At 39.7% G+C, this 24,732-nt stretch overlaps 1 protein-coding gene across 2 annotated transcripts in view; it reads right to left on the reverse strand.

The window, feature by feature from the left end:
* Positions 1-10,014: 10,014 nt before the first annotated feature.
* Positions 10,015-24,732, reverse strand: part of LOC147665698 (hepatocyte nuclear factor 4-alpha-like) — an 85,675-nt gene continuing 70,957 nt past the window's right edge. For both annotated transcript variants that reach the window (XM_086949589.1, XM_086949588.1), the window contains exons 6-10: positions 23,962-24,049; positions 21,354-21,506; positions 18,850-19,086; positions 16,329-16,442; positions 10,015-15,163 (exon numbers count right to left, since the gene is read on the reverse strand). In XM_086949589.1, the coding sequence (XP_086805715.1) occupies positions 15,021-15,163; positions 16,329-16,442; positions 18,850-19,086; positions 21,354-21,506; positions 23,962-24,049 (735 nt within the window). In that variant the 3' untranslated portion in view covers positions 10,015-15,020. The remainder of the gene's footprint in view (positions 15,164-16,328; positions 16,443-18,849; positions 19,087-21,353; positions 21,507-23,961; positions 24,050-24,732) is intronic.

Raw genomic sequence — 24,732 nt, forward strand, 5'->3', positions numbered from 1 at the left:
GAGAAGCCACTGTAGAAGACTGTGGTGGAATCTACCACTAATATTGGGAATTACTTCAGCAAATGTGGGCGCTACAAACGTACTCCCAAAGTGAAGGTATGCTGCCAGGTACCACATGTACATTCCAATCATGGAGTCCCACTCTGCAACTCTGGGCAATAGCTTGCTTAATCTCCACGACGGCCCCTCGCAGCGGGATGCCTGGCTTTCACCTTGGGGATGCCCAGTAATGGGTTATCTAACAGGGGAATACCAGGACGGGTTCCCTAAGCAAGTGCTTAGAAACCGGTCGGTGATACAGCGCTATATAAATCAACTACATTTACATTTACATGTGTAGATGCACTAACTTGCTGGGTGTTTGGCCCAGCAGGTTAGTGTCACTTTATTTATCTGTCAGTGACAGTTTGACACCTTTTGTGCAGGAGATTTTACTACATGTTGTCATAACTTGCGAAATTTGCCGCAGCATAATCACACAAAATCACAGTAAAATTACGTGACATTATGCAGAATTATGTGAGGAGAATACCCCTGTATTTTGTTCTATTTTCTTAGCACAAAATGTATCCTCGCATCCAAATATGCAAAACAAATAGTGCTACATGCAATCAGACAGAACAGGAACAGCAGCAGCAGCCAGCAGCAGTCGCTCACGTTCTGTTCCTATGCTCTTGTGTATGTTTTATTGCCCGCGATTACTACGTGAACTAGTGTATTTGTGTAATTTTCAGTAATTTTGCATCGGAAAAGTAACGGGAAATTACAGAAACTACTCTGATTACTCCAATGTAATTACAATTTTGCTGAGGCCTAGTTTTGACAATAGCAACTCTGCCAGACATGGTGTTGAATCATCCACCCTAGATTGGGTGGCTGAGCCACAGTCATATTTGATGGAGTTCTCTCTACATTGGCAGGGTGGGAGGCAGAATATTTTATCAACAGGCCACCTACCTCCCTCCAAATGGGGCAGATAAGCAGCTTGTGCCACAGAAGGTTTCTCTACCATTTATTGGTAGATTTTCTGTTAATAACCTACTCTACATCAGGTCGTGCATCACCATTATGTAGCTGTATGTCTATGTCACTCAGCATCTTGTTCACTCTTTTTGATGTCATGACATTTTGAACATTTCCAATTTTCCCCACTTTAAGGAGTAAAAATGGTTTGGACTTATCCATTTCATATGAATCCATGGATCTCTGCTTTGGAAGGATGTGGTAAATGGGAAACACTGCAATGATCAAGCTACTGCCTATTCTAGGAGAAATTGACACCCACTGGTGAAACCCACCCCCCTGGATTACCCTCACTGGGACAATTATCACTGATGCTAATTTCATTATCTCCTAAAACAGGAAGTAGTACCATCTGAAAGTAGTTCCCTGGCCAGGAAACATTATGGAAATATGCATGCAATGCACCTTAACATAATCATAGTCATGGAAACACGAAAAATGCTTACAAAGTAACAATCTGATTAATGCCTATGAAGTATCTTTGAAGCATGCACTGAAATACCTTGACTATGTCCATCACATATTACCTGAAGGAGTGTCTTATTTACTCATTCTTCTTGATCTGTTGGGAGCGTTCAACATGTTTGATTGAGACATGCTTTTTTATACCCAGGAAAATCAACTAGGCTTTTCAGAATGACTATGAGCTTCTTCTCCTCATTTCTAACCTACCAACCTTAGATAGTGAGAATGGGGGTTTCATCACATGAAGATTTGCTGTGACCAGTGGTGCTCCCCAAGGATCAATACTAGGCCCTGCTCTGTTCAACTTATATATGGAGACACTAAGATTGATCATTGAAGACACAGAGGTCTCTAGACTACAATTTGTGGGTGATATGCAGGTTTAGTTAAAACACCTATTCCCGGTGAAATCATCATGCTCCAATCATATCCAGGAAAACCTCTCACTTGAATGCCAGAAACTTTTTTTTATTCTCAAGCCACAAAAAATTTAGTTGTCCTTCATTACACCTAAACACACAAATAAATTTGACACCTAGGTTGTTGTTACCGTTGAAGAGTAAAATTGCTGACATCATCCTCTTCTTCATTCCTTTTTTCAAACAAGCTCCAGCATATGCAGTCATCAGCCCCCACTCTCTCAAAACAACCAAACTTTGAACCTCCTCAGACTCTTTGAAAACTACTGTGCAAGCTCAGGACATCAGCAGCCTATACTTTGGAAATGCTATTTTAGTTGGTACCCCACAAGCATCGCTTGTCTCGCTCATGGAAGTTTTACATTCCGCGCCAGATTTGTTATTCAATTGAAAATTTTGACCACATCATGCCAATTCAATGTATACTCTATTGGCTGCTGATTGCAGCTAGAATCCATTTCAAACTGTGTTGCTGTCCCTCTAAAACAGGAACAAATCTACTTATATAACAAAACTCGTCACCATTTCAGCCGGTGCAAGGAAGCTCAGAATATATGACTGAGCAAACGTAATGGATTAGCCTAAGTGCCCTATGATTTTACCAAGCGATTTGGAGTTTGCTGCCCATAATGCATTATAATCTGTAATGTTTTAAGTAAAAAGGGTGTTTTATTAGATATATTTTAGCATTTTTTAAACTAATTTTAGTTTTTTATGTAATTTTATCAATCGGTGTTATACTGTGAAAAGGACGATTTTAAAGAATTTTATTATGTATTGATGCAATGCTTTTATGGTATATTTGACATGAACCGCATAAAGTTTGGGAAATTGAAATTGAATGGATATGACTTGCTGTACATGGAAGTTCTTGCATCAAAACTATTCATCTTCAGAAACATTCCTTCTCTGGTGTTGTGACATCTGCTTGGGACTCTCATTCACATGATAGTAGAACTAAAACCACACCTCTTCTTTGAGAAGCAACTAACAGGGCACATCTACCACTTTTTCCTGACAAAGATTAAGCTCCCCACATCTATATACTCAAATGCTTTTTCATGTTACTATTATGGCTTTCTGTTTTGCTCCTGGTGTACTGCTGCTCCAGCACAGCAACTTTGTTTGTTCAATAGTGCTCCTATCTTTTCAATGAATTTTTAAAACGTTCTATGTAAAGCACTAAAGTATTCTCTGTAGTGCAGGTGTGGAATACAAAACTGTTCAATAAGTAAATATATACATTTACCAATAAATATATGATGACATTTTAGCTGGTCTAAAATGATATGAAATCCCCAATTAGCTATTGGTATCTACATTGTACATTGGATCTGGTCACTGCATACTCAAGAAACATGGAAGGACTAGCTTTTGAAAATTCATTTGTATTGGAACTACTGTAATTTCCAACTTTATTTTGTCAGCTTGAAGTTGATTTTTTTAAACTATTTTTATTAATGTGTGCACAGTGTACAATACATTTCAAAAGTAATGCGGCACCAAGATTCCGGCCACACATTTTTGGTTGGAACAAATCAGTGTTAAAGTCAAGTATCATAGAAAATCAACAGAGTATCATTTCCATTCCAAACACCCCCTCGCCCCGGGGTCCTGAGAATCTGCCTACCCTGTGGGTATTAGATTTCCCCATTACGTGGCCTTTCCTTTAGAATGGGGTACAGTGTAAGTGTGGTATAGATACCTGTTTAGTACAAGTGGTTCCTTGCACTCTAAAACCTTTGGTAGGTTTGCCAGCTTCCCCAGGTTTTTTCCCATTTCCGCAGGCAGCCCCTACTCAAGTATATGGTTTTCTCCGCTAATCTACACAAATCTAGATCAGACTTCCATTCGGCTACTTTTGGAGGGGCGGCCAACCCCAACATTTTGCGATGTTTCGTTTTGCCACCACTGCTGCTAGAGTCAACCAAATTTTCATGTATCTAGGCCAAGCCTCCTACCCTGAGATTTGTAGTAAATAACATCTGGGTTCAATTGGGTCCAGTAATCTTGTATGATCGGACAATCCCATAACAGATGGTAGAAGGTCCCCACTTGGCACATCCTCTCTGGCACTGCCTTGTCTTTGCATGGGCCATTCAGTGCAGTACTGTTCTAGCATAATAGGCCCGATGTAAGATTTTCAGTTGAATCAATCTGAACCTGGATCTTATCGCTACCCTCCTTGGGCTCTGTATTGCTTCTACACAGTCATCATCGTCTAAGTTTCCAAGGTCGCTCTACCATGTTGTCCTCAGTGGTCCAAGCAGGTCAGGGGAGTTTCTGATTAATTTATTTAATATATTAGCAATATGGCTTGGTGGTCAAAGGGTCCGCTAAAGTTGATTTTTACCCTTGGTGGTATTTCTGAGCTGCTTTGATATAGCTCACCAGATAAAACTATGTTCCACCTGTCTATTTCTTCTGCAAATATTACCACAATGGTGGTATTTGCCAGTTGTTGTTATGCCATGTTGTCAGAAGTAGTACAAAACACCACTTCTGCTAAGATTTAGTCCAAGTGCAGTTTCAATCTTGGCAGAATGGCATTCTGTTACAAAAGGTATTTCTTCTGTTATGTATTAAAAATGCATTCATGCATATGTTACATATACAAACATATTGAATAAAGTGTAACTAGGTTCATACCATGTTCAAGCTATTAACGTGTAGTTTTGCTTTTCTACTTATAATATCATTTGAACGCACTGTCATGTGTGGCAGCATGACCTTGGTATGCTAATGATACATGTTACATGCAGGACAGGACTGGCTGTATGCAAAAATGACTGTGTTTAACATGAGAGAATATGTTTATAGGCATAGGGCCTAGACAAAAGCATAAAGTCTTTGAAGGGTAAATCTTGCAAATGTGTGCTAGATCAAAATGTTTTTAGTTTGGAAACTCCATGGGCCCGAATCACAGAACTAACTTAATACAAAATCCTAAACTTACTACCATTTTGGTATTAACAGAAGGCACTTACTCATTTTGGTATTCATAGAAGGCACTTACTCATTTTGGTATTCACAGAAGGCACTTACTCATTGATGAGTAAGTGCCTTCTGTGAATACCAAAATGAGTAAGTGCCTTCTGTTAATACCAAAATGGTAGTAAGTTTAGGATTTTGTATTAAGTTAGTTCTGTGATTCGGGCCCCATGTCTTCTGTCACCTTTTCAACTAATAGGACAGAGAAGAAAAACTTTTCACTTTTCCAGTGCATGTGGTGTCATCCCACCTGCAGGGGAAATATGACCTTGTAGACATCTGTCTCAGAAAGAAGAGGGAACAATAGCATTAGTTCGCAAAGCTTCCATATGTGTCTGCAGTGGGACATTGCAAGTTTTTGTTGCAAAGCACAAGTTGAGCCCCTCCTCGCTCAATAAGACACCATTAGCAATAAAGGTTCATAAAGTACAGGTGGAGGGGCAGGGTAAGATGCATGGACTGGTTGCTAGGGGGAGATGCTGAAGGGCTGAATTCTGGCTGCAGACACCAACACCACATAAGGTATGCGGGGAGCTTTTGATGGCTTAGGATAATTAGACTGAAATAACTAATTCTGCCATTTAGGTTGGATGACTGTAATTATTATAGATACTTTGGATAAATTAAAGACTAATAAAAAAGGATGTGTGATGAAATATGATTAGGGCTTTTTTAATTTTATTTTTCATACTATCTGCTGTGTTGTCATTGTGAGCATTCTTATACAGCCATTATATAGAGAATGACTGCATTATAAATAACCATATAATTGTGAAATGCTAATCATAGTGTGTGAGTACTCATTCAGGGTACTTGGTTGTGGCCCCACTTCATTATCACCTGCTCATAAGATATTTACAGATGGGGTTATCTTGATCCTAAAACTCCTCATCTAGCAGAGAATAACTGTCTAGAGAAGGAGTGAGAGACACCGGCCAGTTCCCCCCTTTCCCCCCCAAAAGGATATATTTTCTTATAGAGCTAAGGGGATGTACTGGGGGTGACCTCAATCATATTGAGGTTAATACAACAGCACAGTGCCATAAAATAGCATGTATTGTAATAGCAGATATGCATATGTGAGCTACACATCCAAGCAATTTGTTGTTTTCATGTAAGTGATAGCTGCAATACACTTCTCTCGTGCTCCAGGGACTGATGCAGAATTCTCTTCACTGGTGCGTCCATCAGAAGCATTGCACTGGTGCTGGAGCTTGGTTTTAGCCATGATTGAAGTTGGTGGAGAGTTTGCTGTTTATTTAGTTTCCCACACTTGCAAATGGCCATTTCCTCTTACAGCCAGGATCTTGCTTGTGAGATCATAAATGCATTGCACTCAAAAAGGTGAATAGGCAAAACAAAGTCAGTTCCCACATGTAGGCTGGCACCTTATACCGGAAAATAGGTAGAGTCAAATCCCTGTGCACTTGAAGCTGTGTGTGCTTGTGTGTCCTGAAACCTAACCATATAGCACTGGTAGGGAGTAGTCGCAGGAGTACCCTTGCCTCCCCACATGACTGTTCAGGCTGGAGTGTTATGAATTATTCTTGTCTCATGCCAAACACGTTTCAGAAGCTGACCTAAAAGGGGTCTTTTAGTTGGACTTACTTAGGGTGAACCAGTAAACAATTGGATAGCTCAAGTGAAGTCCTTGCAGTTTATGTGCTGACCCCTTGTATTGTGTCTAAGAAGGGTTCAGGTTGAAATTAATTTTGTGAATGTTCATCTCCAGGCAGCAACAAAGACAGTATTTTATAGAGGTTGAGACGTGTTTAGTTGTCTTTGTCCTTTAATTGTTGTTGCCAGCAATTTTAAAGTTAATTTTCTAGCCCTGTCGGTTTACAATATCCAATCTATCATTCATGAAGAAGCATGGTGGATCCTTGTCCCACAATGTTTTACCTTAAAATTGATCATAGTGAAAGGAAAACCCTCTGATGTTTTGGGGTCCTAAAGAGATGTAATTCTTGAGAATTATTCATAAAAGTGAAGCAATGTTAATGCAATTTGATGTTTAGTCTTTACCAAATCCTGATGAATGCTAAGTACTTCAATTGTCAGTTGGTTGTAGGTCTACAATTGCCTTTATCACTCAGAATTGCCAGATGCATCATATTTTAACAATATGTGGTCTGACTTTACTCATATTAAATTGTGAGGGATCATCAACGTGGAAAACCAGCTGTTATTAATAGATCCAATGTTGACCAAGGAGGACATGATGAGGATATACATCCAGGTTTTGTGGTTTTATTGGGAAACATTTTTAATTGAGAGCACAAACTAAGGGCCCAGTTCCGATCTTGTTCAAAAAGCATACTGAACAAACCGGTCCAAAATGCTTTCCACACTACTCGAATCGGGGGAGTCTGACCGAACGAGTATGATGCACTTGAATGCATCCGGATACGATTCGGTTTGACTCTCATTGACTTAAATGGGAGCCAGTGTACCGAACGTGTACACGGGCTCGCATTGACAAAATGGGTGGTTGGGGATAATCGTGTACCCTGTGGCGGGCACCACTTGGTTCCTGCCATACTGTGCATAGTTGGGAAGAGGGGACCCAAGGGTACCCCATGGGCCAAATTCAGGGGGCCCTGGGTGAATGGGGAACTGCTAAGGGCCCCCAAAGACCGATTCTGGCAGCTGAATTGTTCTGGTCAAACCTAAAAGGAAAAGCAGTCCGAATCACTCATTGTACTCGCTCATTCATAAAACCAAGTCTATAGAGATGCGCAAATCGGTTCCGGAAGGCTCATCCTGTCTGGAACGCCTTCCGGAATCGATTTGGGCAGTGCTTATGGTTTCCAGGCATTTTACTTGGTCGTTCTGAACTGTGAATAATTCGGTGGGAAATAAGGGCTCCGGATCGGTTTAGGCAATTCTGAATCCAATTCCGAGCCCTTCCGATCGAGATTGCAATCGGGCCCTAAATGCAAAGTCCTATCTTAAGTAAGAGAGGAAACCTCCCTTGGTCCAATGCCAATATGAAAATTTAGAGGAGGATTCACATGAGTGATGTGAAGAAACTAAGAGTAGCCAATTTTTGACTGTTCATTAGAAAACATTGATTTGCACTAAAAAGAAATGAATAATGAAAGATTTGGACATCTACTAGAAAACGATTTTAAGCTAATAGGCAACATATGTCCAAAATTAGGTGTGAGAAAGAAATTAAATAATCTCGGAAAGTAGTCTCTCGAATAGAGAGAATTAAAATCCAGTGAGGATTTAGAAAGGATTGAGCTACTGAAGAGGGAGGCATGTGTTTCTATGTTTTATACTAAAGGTCTTCCAATTAGTGTTCAAGAAATCAAGCCCACAAATGAGCTGATGGCTAAAGATGCAGGGGCTGGTGAACTGCTCTCAAAGGATGTATATTCAAGGATTCAATAACTGAAGAACTCCTGGGCCATTGACCAAGATTGAATTTCTGTCATTGTTTGGAAGCTTTATTGTGTGTATGCAATTCTTTACACCTGTCGTGTGATTAGCCATGGTAGCGCCTAGAATTCTTTCAGCACGGGAAAGCTTAAATCGGATCAGTGTTTAAGAAGAGTTAATTATTGGCACCAAGAGATCATCTGTCCACCAGCAAACTGTTAGCTGACATTATATATCTCAACATCTTACATAGGCAAATGATACTCAGAAAGCACCTGAAAGACCAGACCTGATTTGGCAAAGGGTATTTTCAAAGAACATAATATATTTGTTATGACCAGCTTGGCATGAATGGCTTGAAGGAAAAAGTAACTGCTACATTGCTGTCACACTGATTTGGAAGCAGCATTTAATCCAATTGTTTGCAGCCTGCGGTGGAAAAAATGATGTGATATGAGACTGCCTTTGGACTTTTTAGAAGGGATGCAGAGAATATATCAATATAATGAGGATGCTGAATGTATAGGTGGAGGGGTGCTATGGATGGAGAATGAAAATGGTTAATATGAAGCCACACATCACTATCTCCTTGCCCCTCGACCATTCAGTGTGTATACTGTTCGATGTTTTTCGGAAATCAATTTACAATCTCCCACCAAGTTCTGGATGCCCTGCTCCTCACTAGTACAGTGGATCTCCTGTTGATGTCATTCTGTGTCCCCCAAGCCCTAGGGGTGTCTGTGAATGATGTTTTTGAGTGCCAACCTATTAAATGCTCTGGTGACTGCTTTCTTGGTTTTGGGGCTGGGCTACCTTTGGTTGATTAGTCACCATCCTTACCGCTTACCCTGAGTGGTTCCAATCCTTACACCTGCTGTTGCTCCTAGGATCCACTCATGAGTGCAGGCGCTAAATTTGACATTGTGAGCAGGTTCAACCCAGTTTGGGGTGATTATCTTCTTGGAAAACCTCAGAATGCAAATGTGGTGTTTTCTAGATGGCTTGAATAAAGCACATGAGTGCCACTTTGATTTGATATACTGCATTTCTAAAACGATTTTGAGGGATGTAATGAAGTACAATTGTCCACTTCAAACAGCACATCTGTAGTGACTTTCACTTGAATCAAAAACAGCTGGGCTCTTGATGCTAAATGTAAAATGTGCCAGCTTGTTGGACAGTCCAGTCCCCAAATGTGGAAGAGGTTGAAATACTCATAACATTTCATTGGCATACCAACTCACTCATCCACCCGTTCAACCACTGAGCCATCCACAGAGTGACTGATGCATCCATGCCCCTACTCATATATTACTCATCCATCCATGCACTCCTTCACCCCTGCACCCTTGCATGATTTCACCCAGTCATCTATTTATACATTTACTGACCAACTCATACTTTCGTCCAGGTTCTCACTCATTGCATCCATCCAGGTACTCATGAACTCACCCTTACATCCATCCATTCGCCTTGTGATACGCCCCTGAATTCATTCATCCATACATGGGTTCATTATCAAAATCATCCACTCACCCATCCACAAAACCGCATGGACAAACTCACCAACTTTCACTTATTAGAATTGTCAATGTTTTTTGTACCAATGTCTGCAATATGCATCAGTAACTAGACAGTGGAAAACCCCTATTTTTACTGTTGTAAATATGACAGTATGTACCTCTGACTTTAAACAGAATAGAACAGCAGACACAATACAGTAACTGAATTAGGTTGTAGAATATTTACTTTGCAACACTATTTACACAGACTGAAGTCATGACATGATTTTGATTTCTCATCAGATGGCAGTAATCCAAGAATATGTCAACAAGAAGAAGTCCTAACAATGAAATTTGCAATATTGTAGAAAATGCAACTCAACATCCAGAAACAGTTGTAGTGAGTAAGGAAAGGGTGCACAGAGAGCAGCAGTTCCGTTTAAATCTCATATTTACAATCTATGGTTTATAACACCATTTAAAAAGCAATTTACTTCAGAATTACAATAACTTATTTAAAAATCCATGTTTTAAGTACCCTATTTTCATTCCCACTCTAAGGCACATTTTGGCCTTAAAGTAAGAAATACTGGCAGTTGTGGCTTCATCTGTATATCTTAATAATAGATAACAAACTTCTGGCAGACGTTAGAAAAAAATGAGCTCTGCTCTCTGAAAAGCAAACTCTTTCACTGGTGACCACCGTTGCCATGCTTTGTACCACATGGAACTATTTCACTGGGGACCCCCATTTCCACACGTTTGTCACTTATTGCATATTCTTAGTTTTGGGGAACAACAGGCAGATTTGGGTGTTTAAACGTATGCTACGGTAAATTCCATACACTTTTGCCCAGTTAACCCCTTCGATGCTCATGGCGAGCTCAGCTTGTCATGCAGTACACTGGTCGTGTGCTCATGACGAGCTGAGCTCGTCATGAACAATGGGAATAAATCAGAAGTAGCACAGAGGGGGAATTGCTGCAGCACTGATGGTGTTAAATGTTTGCAGGTTTGACATGTTGCAACTTAATGAAGCGTCAGATATTTAATACACCTGGTAATTACTGGGAGTGTTAAATCCCACCCAACTCAGAGTTCTGACTCCTGCAGAAACAGGGGCTTCCACAGAGGTCGGAAATTATCCAACAACTTGGAATCAGAACCTTAGTATATGGATCATGGAACCAAATAGTGTATGATGACACTATGGTGTCAAAGTTTGTTTCCTGTCAGTTCCACTATTCAGATCATTTTGATTCCATGACAATACTGAAATCCAATTGTATTTGACTTTCTTTTTTCTATGTACACTTTGCCTCCAGCATCTTTGTATCATCCACAAACTCAAACCTAAGCAGATGCTTTCTCTAGCTTCCTGCAAATTAAACAAGGATTTTTGCATTTTGTCATAAGCATGAGCTTTTTTTTAAATCTTAAACAAGTTGTCATCATCTTTGTTCCCCCTAGATTTGCATTTCGTTTCTTCTTCACATTACATTATTTTACAGTGGCATAATGCTAGTGTTCTGGTATTTGGGTGAGCTGAGTAGATATTTGTAGCCTGTAGAGGTTTCATAGAATTAAGCATTAAATAACAATTAACTGATTTCCTAAAGTCAGAAATATGCTCCTGTGGGGTTAGTCCTAGACTTCGAACAAAAGTCATACTTTCTTGGAGTCTACAAACAAGCATGTGTAAACATTTATGCATTTGGAATGCAACAGGACACCCGACCAATTCTATTGGTGTTCCTTCTTTCCCACTGTGTAACTCCTACCCTTAACATGAGAGAACAGCAGACTGTTTTCAGGGTGGAACACTATAAGCAAAGATTTTGTGAATTCCCACCAACTTTTGTTAATTAATCTTTGTAGTTGTTCCCACCATGGAATGCTAAACACCTTCCCTCAAAAGTGTATGTAACCATATGTAACATAACAAAAAAGCGCCATCGTTTTCTACTTTTTTTATGTTTTGTGACTAAATGTGTGGAATTTGCACCTCTAAATACTCTGATTAACACAAATAGGCATCAGTTTGGTGCACAAATAACTTGGACCCAATGCTACCAGTAAAAAAGGTGATGAAAATCTACAAGTCAAGATATGCACACCACATGGCAAAATGTAAGGACTATCTTTTCTGTGCATAAATATGGCTACTAATGAGAAACACTGAACATAAACCTAAACCCTAGCTAAAGCTAATCACAACTTTAAGGTTCTAAAACAACTGTTGGCCACAACTTAAAAGAGTCACATTGATAATACTATGTATAAAATACCATGTAAAAAGAACGTTTTTTACTTTGAATTGTGCTATAATCTGAAATGATAAACCACCAGATGTGTCCATCAGCCTTTCTGATCTCAGAAGCAATTCGAAAATCATTTCCCAAAACTCTTCACAGATCAAGAATGCTTTCTAGTTTTTTTTCTTTTTTATACTGCAGGAAGCTGTGAGACCTAATGAGAAAATCTCCAGCCACTTGACACAATACAATTGAGAACCTAGGGATTCCTAAAGATGGATGACATAGGTATAATTGGTCATTGGCCAATCATCATGTGAGACATTACAGCAACATCCCAAAAAAAGTTTATTTAAGTTTCAAGAGTCATAGACAAGGTATAGATGGATGTTGTGTTTCCCACAAGTGCTCAATGCATGTAGTAAAAGATCACCAACAGAATGTTGTGCTTCACAGTCTTCACTTTTGGAAGTCGCTTTTCTTTTATCCACGCAACAAATTAAATAGTTCACTATTCCTGCAACAAACGAGACAGTTCACGATCTCTGGCTTCCTTGCAGAAATTCCTTAATTGCAAACATAGAAGTTTATTTTTGATCAACTTAAGGGCACACCGGTGACATTTTTGGCAAAAACACACAAAGTTTCTGACTCGTTCCACCAAACAGTACTTTCTTGTAAATCAATGGCAGTGGTAGTTGCAGCATTTGTCATATGCCAACTTTGTTTTGGCATCCCAAGTTTGTTTCCTGGTGGTGGAGTCAATGTCCAGTAGAGTCAGCGTCGGCCATTTTGAATCAGTGGTAAAACCTAATGGCAGCTTAAGTTTGATTGTATGGGAGGACTTTTGTAGTTTTAAAGACAAAGCGTCCTATCAGGCACATTGCATCTTTGTTAGCGGAACAGCTCTCTCTGTTTGACTGGGTGACACATAAAGGTCACATCTTCAAAGAGTTATCTCATCTGTTTGATTTTTGACTGTACAAGTTATGAAGCTAGCAGTCGCTTATCCAATGCCAGTAATGACATCTTTGCCATCTCTGTGGAAGATTCAGGCTTCTGTTACCTAAAAGAATTGTTATCTGATGCAATTAACAGCATTTAATCACCAATTAATGTTGGAATAAATAATTGCATTTATTATTCACTGCAATGTGAAATAAAAAGTCATGTCTAGGCATTTTTTAACCATTCAGGTAAGACTAGCCAGAAACACTGACTCTGAAAAGGGGAAACATCCTTTACGACGCAACTTTTACCACGCAGTACCTTTACAACGCAGGTTTTTCAACTCAAGTCATTACAACGACTTGCGCTGGGGGGCGCTCTAGAATAGGTAATAGTTTAATTTACTATCCAATACCTTCCCTACTATCCACGGGGACTGGAGTTTGAATAGTAAATTAAACTATTCACTATCCAGCAACCCCCAATGCAAGTCGTTGTAACGACTTGCGTTGAAAAACCTGCGTTGTAAAGGCATGCGTGGTAAAAGCATGCGTTGTAACAACGTACATCCTCCAAAAAGAGTTATTCCTGGAAATGCCACAATACTGATTTTTTTAACTTTTGTACTTTAACAAATGGTAAGGCTAGGGTTGCTTCTCTCCAGAACTTGATTATCTTTTAGCCGTGGACTAGTCTCACCTTATGCTGGTATTCGGTACCAAAGATACCCCTCACATACACCCCATATTCCCCCTGACACCACTGTTCAAAAAATATTGTTTTCGGTTTCTGCTGTACATCCATGGCCCTAGTACTTTAAGTGGACAGTCTCATGATATTTGTACTGAGAGAGTGCCCGGTGCCATCTGACCACCCAAGGATATGTATTAATAAATATGTTTCATTTTGGGAAGAGGCAGCACAGCTTGAAAGTGGGCATCGATCTACTTGCGATTGTTGCCCCATCGTGACCCCATAGTACCCGTTTGTTCTCAGGGTGCCATTACTGACTTGTCGTAATTGCGGACATCTGAATGGTGTTATGCTATGAGTTGAAGCTCCCAAAATGAGGGTCGTGCAGGACAGTCGCCATGAAGATGACCACAAGCAAATCATAGCCAACTATGTTAAGGTAAGCTTTTCCTTTTCTGTGAGACCAAAGGAGACCAGGTGGGGGCAATCTAATAATTAAATAATTTGAGGCTCTCTTTGTAAGGTGAATCCAATACATGCACCTCTACAATGCCTATCATCACAATGAGGTTTTTGTATAAAAGAAGAAAAAGGTAATGGTGAGTCTTAAAAGCAAAAATGAATTGATCTGATTTTATAGCAGTTGATCTACGCTTGTGGGCTACAGGAATAAATCAGGGACACAATTTCTTGATCCGTTGGGTAATGAGGAGAAGCACCTCAAATGTTATAGGTTCTATACTAATAAACAACAAGCAAACACTAAACCTGCCCAGAAAGCTCAAAGAAGACATCTTGGTAATATCAGCCAAAGTTAGTCCTCTTTAAATGTTATTGTGCATTAAGTTTTAGACTCTAGAGTATACCCAAATGGTCTTCAAGATATTGTTAGACAGTTTTGTAGGATAGATGTACCTAACTTATCATAGGTATGTCATATAATATTAAATTAATCTTAGTTCCTCATTAGATGTCATCACTGGTTAGTGCAACATGCTATTTTACAGGCCAGGAGAGTTAGAATTTCATATATATAAATTATTTTCCTAAACTAAAAGAAGGCCATAAACAGCTAAAAAAATATAGATACATCTTTATGTTTCCCTATTATTCACAGATCACAGGTCTGATGGTTGCTGTTCATAAAAATAGATGAGACTTTTTGTGTAGTTTAATTGTGCCTTTTTTTTTTAGAACACATCTTTTAACAATCTGCTGGTCTTGGCACAACAATGTCCAATCAGTTGTTTTCTGTTCGCCTTGATGATGGGAGTCTCAACTGTTTCTCAAAACTGAGTCTTTTCAGAGTTCCCGATAGTTATTAGTACAAGGACGAGCTACATTGCTTCCTGTTTTGTGATGGTTGCTTGAGGAATTGACGATGGTTGTTTAGATATAGCAGCAATTGCACCAGGGATCACTTTATAATGCTCAGGCCCGGACACCGATGGTGGTGAAGGCTGTGGTGTTTCAGGAGTAGCTGCAAAAATATTGAGGAGAACAAAAAATCAATAGAGAGAACTATTTTCTAAACTGAAGTTGTTTTAGAACATTATTCTACAGTAGTCGTTCCCATTTTGGACTTGATTGACACATTTTAACTTTAAGAGAGTGTTTAAAAGACTTTCATATTAGTAATCATTTACAATCGTCTAAGGATGCATAAAGAAAACAGAAAGGAAGCACCTTGAGGGAAAGAACTTTGCAGGCCAGTTTCTGGTAGAAATTGGCAAAAATTAGACTCCCCTTGCTGGTTGCAGGTATGGTTCAGGTGGATGGTGGGTGGAATGGTGGGCTGATGGGGGATCTGTGATGGATACAGCTTCTATTTTAGCCTTGTGGCTTGTCTCACACCTCAAATACCCCCTCACTTGTACAAAGTCATGTTTACCGGATTGGTTGGTTGCCTCTTTTTGTGACTTTGGCCTACTGCAATTGAAGTTGGTGGGGGTTGCGAGATGTTGAAAGGATTCGATCGTGAGACACTGAAGTTAGCACCTGTGGCAATGAGGGGGAAAGTGGAGCATAGGGTTATAGCATGTGACTACGAGTGGTATGCTAGTGTTTTGCTGTGTCATGCTACAGTGGTGGACGGGTAATGGTTTTATTAATACACTCTTTCCTTTCAATCTTCCCGTGTTGTATGTCTTTTGAACACTGATGCATTTTCAATTTCTGCACATTTTACTTTTCGTGCACATTTTAAAATTGGTAATAAAACTGCTTGTGTAATGCAGCTTAAAATCGTCAGTGACACAGAAACATTTCCATAAAGGGCAAAAGAAACTTCTAACAATCAGCATCAATCCAAGGTTTTACATTAGTTCATTTGGTTTAGATCAGGACAATAACTGACCCACTAGCACAAAGTTTTATTGGAATTAGGAAATGCCTTTAAGTTGCAGGATTTGTATTCTCCAAGATAGTAAAAAGCAGTCAGCATAGAAAGATGAGACCTGATTTAGTCTTAGAGTTGCCTGAGACTGTAAATTCTTTAAACATCAGAACTTTCTGGTGGAAATTTTTATGAACCAGCTGTTTTGAAACTGATGCAGATTTTACTCTGTTGGCATTATAATGTTTGTTGAAGTTCAGGAAACAGTGTTTAAATATACATTTAAAATCTTACAAAAAGAGATACCTACACATTTGTCCATGCGCAACTAGTGTGTTGGCAACAATAACGTTTGTTGCTAGATGCTCCTGGACAAGGTGAGGATGCAGTGGATGGTGCGCGTGTGGTGTCTCGTTTGTAGATCCTAGAAAAATCCATTCAGAGAAAGTCTGTTAAAAGACCATAGGAGAAATGTCCATACATTGAGAAAGAGGCTGAACTACAGCAGATGTAGGTCTTGTTGTAAAAGTATGCCAACACAAATATTTGAGGTCAAGAATACATTAATTAAGCAGACGAAGACGACACCCAAGGTGCATTGTGGATAATAATCTTGCATGTTTGTCAGAATTATAGATCACATTAGTGAAAAAAGTTGTCATAATTACTCAATATTATGCAGCCTACCAAACCAGGTCCTTGATGAATGTACATTGTATAGTCATGAAATGGCAGTAGAGACTACCGCATAGATGACAATGTCTTCAGTAAATGCTCCTAAACATATCACTTTGTAAAACTGTTTATTAGACCTGGCGGTAGGCAGGGGCTTTTGATTTTACTAAAATTATATGTATACTATACCTACTTAAAGGGGCTCTCAGCTGGCTCTCTTATACCATTGGTCTGTTATTGTGTCATTCATATTTTCTTCCGCCCACCACAGCATATTGTATAGGGCATGGGGTCAGTCCACTTCAGGCCTTATCTAAATTTACCGTGAGGGACGACATTTTGCTCTTTCAAAAGGAGCACATCCACACACATAGCAGTGTCCTTAAGTGCCATGGAATATTGCAGCAAAATGTGTTTTTTGAGACCCAAAATGAATTTTTGTAACTTTTTCGATCAGTAGTTGAATTAATCTAGATAGCCTCTGTTCTTCCCATTCCTCTTTTGTTATTCAGGCAATACTTTTCGTAAAAACGATGTTTATCTTTGTCTGAACTTAGGGGCATATTATCAAGGGGGTTTATCTCCGCTTTATTGGCTTTAAAAGCCAAGAAAGCGGAGATAAAATTATCTCCCTATTACCTAACTGTTGCTAACACCAGTTAGCGACAGCTAGTAGGAGATAGCGACCATCTTGGGCCCCACTTTGCATGTCAGTGATATTTATCACTAATGACATGCAAAGTGGGCGTGCCAAGATGTTAGCGACTGGAAACAGTCGCTAACATCGCTATCTCCTATTATCAACTTTTGGAGATATTCGCGCTAAGCGCGAATATCTCCAAAAGCTAACACCTGCCCTGAGCAGTTCTTAGCCATGTTATCCAATGGGAGGTGGATAACATGGCTTAGAGCATTAGCTCGCTAATGCATGAATATCGCTGACTTTTCAGCGATATTCATGCATTGCGGCCGTTTTTTATTGCATTTGCAATAAACCTTGGTAATACCAAGGTTTATCTGCGATAAAAATCGCCGCAGGTATGCAATAAATTTTTGTCTCTAACCAAGCAATAGCGATAATTATCGCTATTGCTTGGTAATATGCCCCTTAGTTTTTTAATTTCATGATTATATTTCTTTAGGCATGATGATCACTGCAGCACCACAGTTGAGATTACATATTGAACTTGCTACCTAAAAAGAAAGTCAAAAGCATGCCTGGGAGACCTAGGTCCTGATTTAATTAGCGTCAGATGGCATGCATTTTGTGTTTGGACAGGGCTGCATCAGCAGGAAGGAGCCCTATACGTAACAAAATTGTTATTTATTTTATTTTCGAAAATGTAAATTGCAATGGGTCCCTCAACATGGGAGTCCACTCCCATGGCGAGGGGGCCATTTAGCAGTTTGCACTACCTTTTATCACGAGTATATTCCTGGTGGTGACAGGCAGTGAAAACTGCATTTCGCCAATCAAAATTAGGTGGGCAGAATGACATGTCAGCCACCGACAGCAATTACTCCATAGTGCCACCGGAGGTGATTTTTCACAGTGGAGACAGAGTAGTGTCAGCCTTAATTAACCTTAAGGTCTGCCCGCATTTAAATTCGGCAGGCAGACCACATTCTTGGCTGTAAGGAAACGCCATCGCTGTTGCGACGGAGTATCCTTACTACCAAGAATTTAATAAGGCCCTTACTCTTGGCTCTGCGAATAGTTGTACCTGAAGTGAAGTGAGACATATATTTAAGGAAAACCAAACTACTGATTGCCTGGAAGGCCTTGCGGCCTGATGAAAAGCCCAAGCAATATAAAACCAATTCTTACAAATGGGAAGCTGGAATGCAATGTTGTTCCAATTGTGTCTGCAAAACTAACATCTGCCTTTAAACAGTTTAATTATGGCAGTATCACATAAAGCTCAAATAAAACAACCTGTCTGAAAAAAGATTAAGTGTGTGGCTGAAATGTATTGGCAAACATTTTAGTTCAAAAGAATTTATTAGAATTTGAGGCAGTAAAGAAATAATTAAACATAATAATAACATTTTGAACAGCTGTTTTCAGCCTTCTCTCATCTTCTGTACACGTTTCGGTCTTGTATTCTGGACAAACGTATTTCAGATTTAATAGTTTGTGCACTGTTCATACTTACCTCCTAGAAGCATCTCTTGGAGCAGATTGTCAATCTTGGCCATTCCAAAGAGTTTGACAAACTGAATCTGCTCTATCATTTGCCAGGTTATGCTCTGGAGTGTAGGGAGCAGAAGCAGCAGTTCGCCGAAGCGACCCCGGGAGTCGTACTGCCTGTCGTTGATGTAGTCCTCCAGACTGACCTGCACTTGGTAGCGCATACGTTTGATTTTGGTAGGATCACTCAACCCCTTAGCATCTAAAAAAAACACAGAGAATAAACATATTTTTTTAGGATCTTCGCTTGTGTCCTTGTGGTTAGAAAACAACGAGGTATCCAGTCTTTGTAAGTAAATGAGTACTTAGAGTTTGTGTCTAACTGATCTTTCGAAAGCTAAATTTACATAGTTACACAGTTACCAAATTGAATTTTTTAGTTCAGTTTTCCACATGTTCCCGGTTACAAAGTTACACATTGTTTTTGTTGTTTTTAATTGTTTTATTAACTAACGCTCCCAATATTTTAGTAGGACTATACAGAGGAGAAACACGTTTGGTGATCTCTTTGTTTAAATTAGATTAACTTAATGTGTGAGTTGCTTCTTGTCTGCTGATCACAACAATGTTTATGAAACAATAGAACCACTTTAATTTCTGATGGCAGACAAGTATACTTTTAGTTCAAACAATTACAGTTGTCTTTGAATTTGCCTCAAATGACGATAAGGAACAGGTCGCAATCTCCCCCTGTAGCCTTTTGGCCGTAAATGATTGCACGTTATCAATTCTTAGACTTTGCCCTGATTTTGTGATATTTCAAAACACAAATAATCACATGAACTTGAATAGCAAATTACCTAATTGCCTTGTCTTGCAAGAAAAAAAACTACGATTTCTATAAATCTGCTCAAAATATTGCATCAGGTAACTTATAATTATCCCCAGATTTGAAAGTTTCACAGGAAATTCCCTTTTCTGGGATTTGCAGGCATGTCTGATTGTCATTCTGGGAAGAGGACGACATAAGAAGAACATTTGGTGAGGAGTCCAGGCTCTATTTTGTTGATGCACAATGGAAAACAGAAAAGGTTTTCCAAGTGACGAATACCAATAGTTCCAAGCCTGCTCACAATGGATCACTGAAGAGACATACTTAAGTTTGCCTCAAGAGAACAGGACCTCAGGAGCTGTAGAGCTATTTTATACACCACACTTTTCAGTGCTAGAAAGCAAAGCATGTTGAGTTTCTTCCCTGCAGGCCTTGCCCTCACTCCATGCCCCTGCACTTGTACTGATGGTAGCCTCTTCTCTGCGATCACTGCATCTAGGCATATCCCGCCGCACTAACCTTTGCCTACCAGGGAATGCTACCAGGAGGCATTCTGAATTAGCTTTTCCTGTGCTTAAGTGAGGAAAGAGTCACCTCTGGACACTTAAGGAGCCTACGGCCAGCGGGTTATTGTTGATAATTCTTGGGCAGTTACTACTGGCTATTAAGTATTCCCATGATCACAGCGAAGAGTATCACCAGTTGCTCGTCTTCAGCTGAGTTTATATGGAATGGTTGTTCCTTTTGTTTCACTCAATTCTCTTTCTATGTATTTTTTTTTACCACTAAACCTCATTGTTACCATCTTTTTTGGATCCACCATTTTCCTCGAGCTTCTCACATCGCCTATGTGGGCGATCATCTCGGACAGTGTTGAAGTAAGGCCACTCCTTGGTATAAAACCAGGTGTTTTGGGGGAAGGTGAGGTTTATGACGTAAATGATTGCACAGTCTGCTGTTGCTTATATTTTACATTTCTGAACACAGTTCATGGCTTATTGTTGAGTTGTATTTTTTTGGTCCCACTGGAGTGTATAGCGTCAACTGTTTGCTTGTTCTGCATCTCTTAACTCCTGATCCCCTACTGGCCTTTCCTAATCTACTTTGTGACAAATTCACTGTTGCTGTGCACATTCAAAGCAAGACTGTAGATCCCAGGCCACTTGTACAAACTCCATCAGAGGATCCATATGTTTTGCCCTTTGCACCACAAACCAGGACACCTATCCTCTATGTGAGGATGTGTTTGATCAGCAAGGCGGGGGCACTTTTTAACAGTGATCACCCAGAATCTCGAAAATTCCTATCACATTATGTTACAATGCATTTACATGAAGCTTAGCCCTCCATTTTCATCCGCCCCTTGCAATGGTGGGAGTTTCAAAGCCTGTCGATAGGTTTCTTTAAAAATCGAGGTGTTTCGTTGTGAGTAGGTCATGTGCTTTAACCCAGCTTCAGGCTTACATTGGGTTTGCCTATCCTGACCCTGGTTTAACTGTAAGAGCTTCTCCTAAGAGTCAAGTGTTCATTTCATGCTCTGTATGTTTGAGCATCTTAGCTACTCGGAGATCGCACATGTTTGCACAACATCCACACTGAAGCTAATGTACCACCCTTACTCCTTTATCCTGTTTTCAAGGGCGGAAATTGTTATTTTTGAGGTGTAAATAACAGTGTCTTACAGTACATATACATACCAGGGTCAAAAAATATAATTGCCTTTAGGCAGGAATATTCATTGTCATCGATCTGGAGATCTTGGAATGGTAGAACCAGTTCATCCAAAATTCTGACAGCGACACGGCCCACTTCAAGTTCTGGACAGTTTCGTGGAATTATGTGGTCATTTCCTGGAAGAAAAATTGCCATGTTACAGAAAAATGATGTTTAGGTACTTATATTAGAACAGCCCATCTGCCTACAGGCAACCCAAAACTGAAGAAGAGCAATTGAAAGTTGTGGTGAGCGGGTAAGAAGTAAGTGGACCCTACTGGGTTCTAAGCTAAGCCCCCTTACATGGGAAATCTATAAATGTCCATTAATATAGCAAGGATGGCCACTGTCTATATGCAGCCCCCCCCCCCATTCAGAGTTTGGAGATCACTGACAGAATGTTGGAAACAGAAATTTCATGGGGACAGAATATCATGTCAAAAATATTGAGGACCAATATATTGTGAAGGTAAGTGCATTCAGTAAGTACAGATTTACTATTCTTAACTCCACATCTACGGAGCTTGAGTTATATATCGTCAAGGTACATACATATGGAGTCAGATATTGTAAAACGTTGCTTACCTATAAAACCTTACCATCACAATATTTTTGTCCTTGATATTCTTGGAATTAAATTTTGTCAGCACAGTATTTTTTCTCCAATATTTTGTTTAAACACCACAGTCTGATAGTACAAAACAGCCATTATATGAGTCCTGAGCATTACTCACGCCTCTCGGCCCTGGGCCACTGCACCTTCTGCGGTGTTGCTAACTAAGCCATGGCGACTCACCATCCCTCCTTGTGACTTATGTTTTCTATTGCTGAATACTCAGAGCCATATTATATGTGTTCATTCTTACCTCCCACTCCCTCTTTGACTGCCTTACATTCATGCTCTCCTTGTCACAGATTTACTCCACTGATGCCTAGAATGGGTGTACGTATATACTTTTGCGCTTCACATCCAGAGCAGTGGTTATCATAAAATCTGTTTTTGTATACATATGTTATGTTAATTTCGATTTATATAGCGCCAAATCACTGACAGGTCTCTTAGCGCTTGCTTTGGGAACCCGTCCTGGCTTTCCCTGCGAGATAACCCCTACTGGGCATCCCCAAGGTGAAGACCAGGCATCCCATCGCGGTGGGGCTGTAGTGGAGATTAAGCAAGCTATCGCCCAGAGTTACAGAGTGTGAACCCATGATTCGAGTAGGCACCGAGGCAAGAATTATCATGTTCCTGGACATTTTTTTTTAGCTCAAGACCCTGCCGCGTCAGGAATTGAACCCTGGTCCCGGGTGTGACCTCTGCATCAGGGTCTGCCTCCTCTAACCAGTGAGCCACACTTCTCCATAACTGGTTGAATCTGCTACTCACTTACCCTTTCAATAAGAAACTGTTTTTTGTATTGGTATGGCCTCATCAGTTTTAACAGCATGTGCTGGAAAACTATTGCTTGATGTTTTAGATATGGTTTTTAAATACATTTTTTTTATTGCAAAAAGAATTCAAGCTCAAATCTGAAATGTTTACATGCAAGGAAAGACCAGGGATATCAGAAAACTGAATAGGTAGTAGATAGGGTCAGGAGAAAGCTTCCAGTTGTGTTTTCAAGAAGGGAGTGCATTTTGGATTGTGAAGAAAACCCAAAATTTGGGTGGATTCCTTCTCTGGTCGATAGCCGACATGGACATGATAAAAAGCTCCATGGTGTCGAAACAGTCACATTTCTGCATTTGATTCAAATATAACTCACCGCCATAATTAGCTACCATGAATCTTCAATACCTATACATCATTGAATTTAAAAATTAAGTATACATACATATTTTTAAATTTTTTTAAATTCTAAAGGTTTTTTATCACTCTAAACCAATATTTTGGTATTTAATATATATTTTACAAGAGGCGCTTCTATGCACATGATCATGTTGTAATTGGGGGTGGTATGCACCCACTGAATTTGTGGGAGGAGTAACATTAATTGTTTGCATCCATCCTCATCAGCCACCAGTTAGATTCATAGTAATAATCACATATCTGTTCTTCAGCGCAGTCACCAAGGAAGTAGTAAGTGGCCTTTGAAGTCTGGTTGCATGGTACTGGTACCCCACTAGAGTATGTGTGTTACCTCTTCTATAGCGCAGAGGGGGGGGGGCTCGAGCTCCAGGGGGTCCCCTCAGGAACTGGGCATGGGCAGCGAGCCCCTGGGCTGAGAGCTCCTGAGTGGGTCCGGGTCTCCATGTACTTTTCAGGGGGCCACCCTCAAGTTTCATTATAGCACTGGAATAGCGGGCCCAACAGTAAAATAGTAGGAGGCAGCTGTAAGCCGAAATGCATTGGCCATTTTAATTGGTGCATAACATTAATATTTTTTATTGAAAATAAATTGTTTTTTCTCATGCTTCTAGCAAGAGGTGTCCCTACTTTGTGGCAGAGGAATTCGACAGGCAGACAGAAAAAAACACACGTACACACACACACTCGCACCCACACACACCTGCTCCAATCCACTCACGCATGGAAATACAGCATAGCACAACATCATATTTCATTGCATTGACAACATTCCCAAAAATGTTTACCTAAAAGTAAAATATCTTTGTAAACCATTGACCGCTTGGCAGCTCCTAATAACAGGTGTTCTCCTGCATGTGCTCTTAGCAAAGCCACCTGGAAAAAAACAAAAAGCATTGATTTAGAAGCTTCGAGAAGCTATCTCCATGATGTACTGGTAACAATTCTTTAAAATATATAGAGTGGGCTTTGGCTCTGCTTAGTGGAGTATTGCTCTATCACTATTGGTTATTTGGAATATCACTCCTCCTACCTGGAAGTGTCTTCAGTGGAACACATGAGGAGTATTTTACGTCTGAAACATACACTCAAAGATCACGCAGTTACCCCCATTCACTTCCTTTTTTTTTTCTGTAATTTTTTATTGTAGAAAAATATATATTTACATGGACCATAACATATACATGGGTGGAGGAAGAAAAAGAAGAAAAAAAAGGTATCTCCTATATGTATGCTGGATAAAACGTGATCCTTTATTGTTATTGTCCCCGGTAGTGGCAAAAACAAAAGTGTAGACTTTAATGTGGTAAATAGCGTTTCTGTATGCCAAAACATCAAAACAGTATTTGTGAATGCCTATATTTACATGGGTTGGCACATTAAACTCAGAACATAAGACTTTGCCAATGCTTGTTTTTGAATACAATAAAGTGTCTACTCATGAAATTCCGCAACTTACGTTTTTTGTTGGAATAAAACATAATTATTGTTTGGATATACTACAATGTTTATGAGTAATCACAATTTAACACATGTTGTGTATATGCAGCCCATATATT

Source organism: Lissotriton vulgaris, unplaced genomic scaffold (assembly GCF_964263255.1).
Source record: "Lissotriton vulgaris unplaced genomic scaffold, aLisVul1.2 SCAFFOLD_260, whole genome shotgun sequence".
NCBI classification, from domain to species: Eukaryota; Metazoa; Chordata; class Amphibia; order Caudata; family Salamandridae; genus Lissotriton; species Lissotriton vulgaris.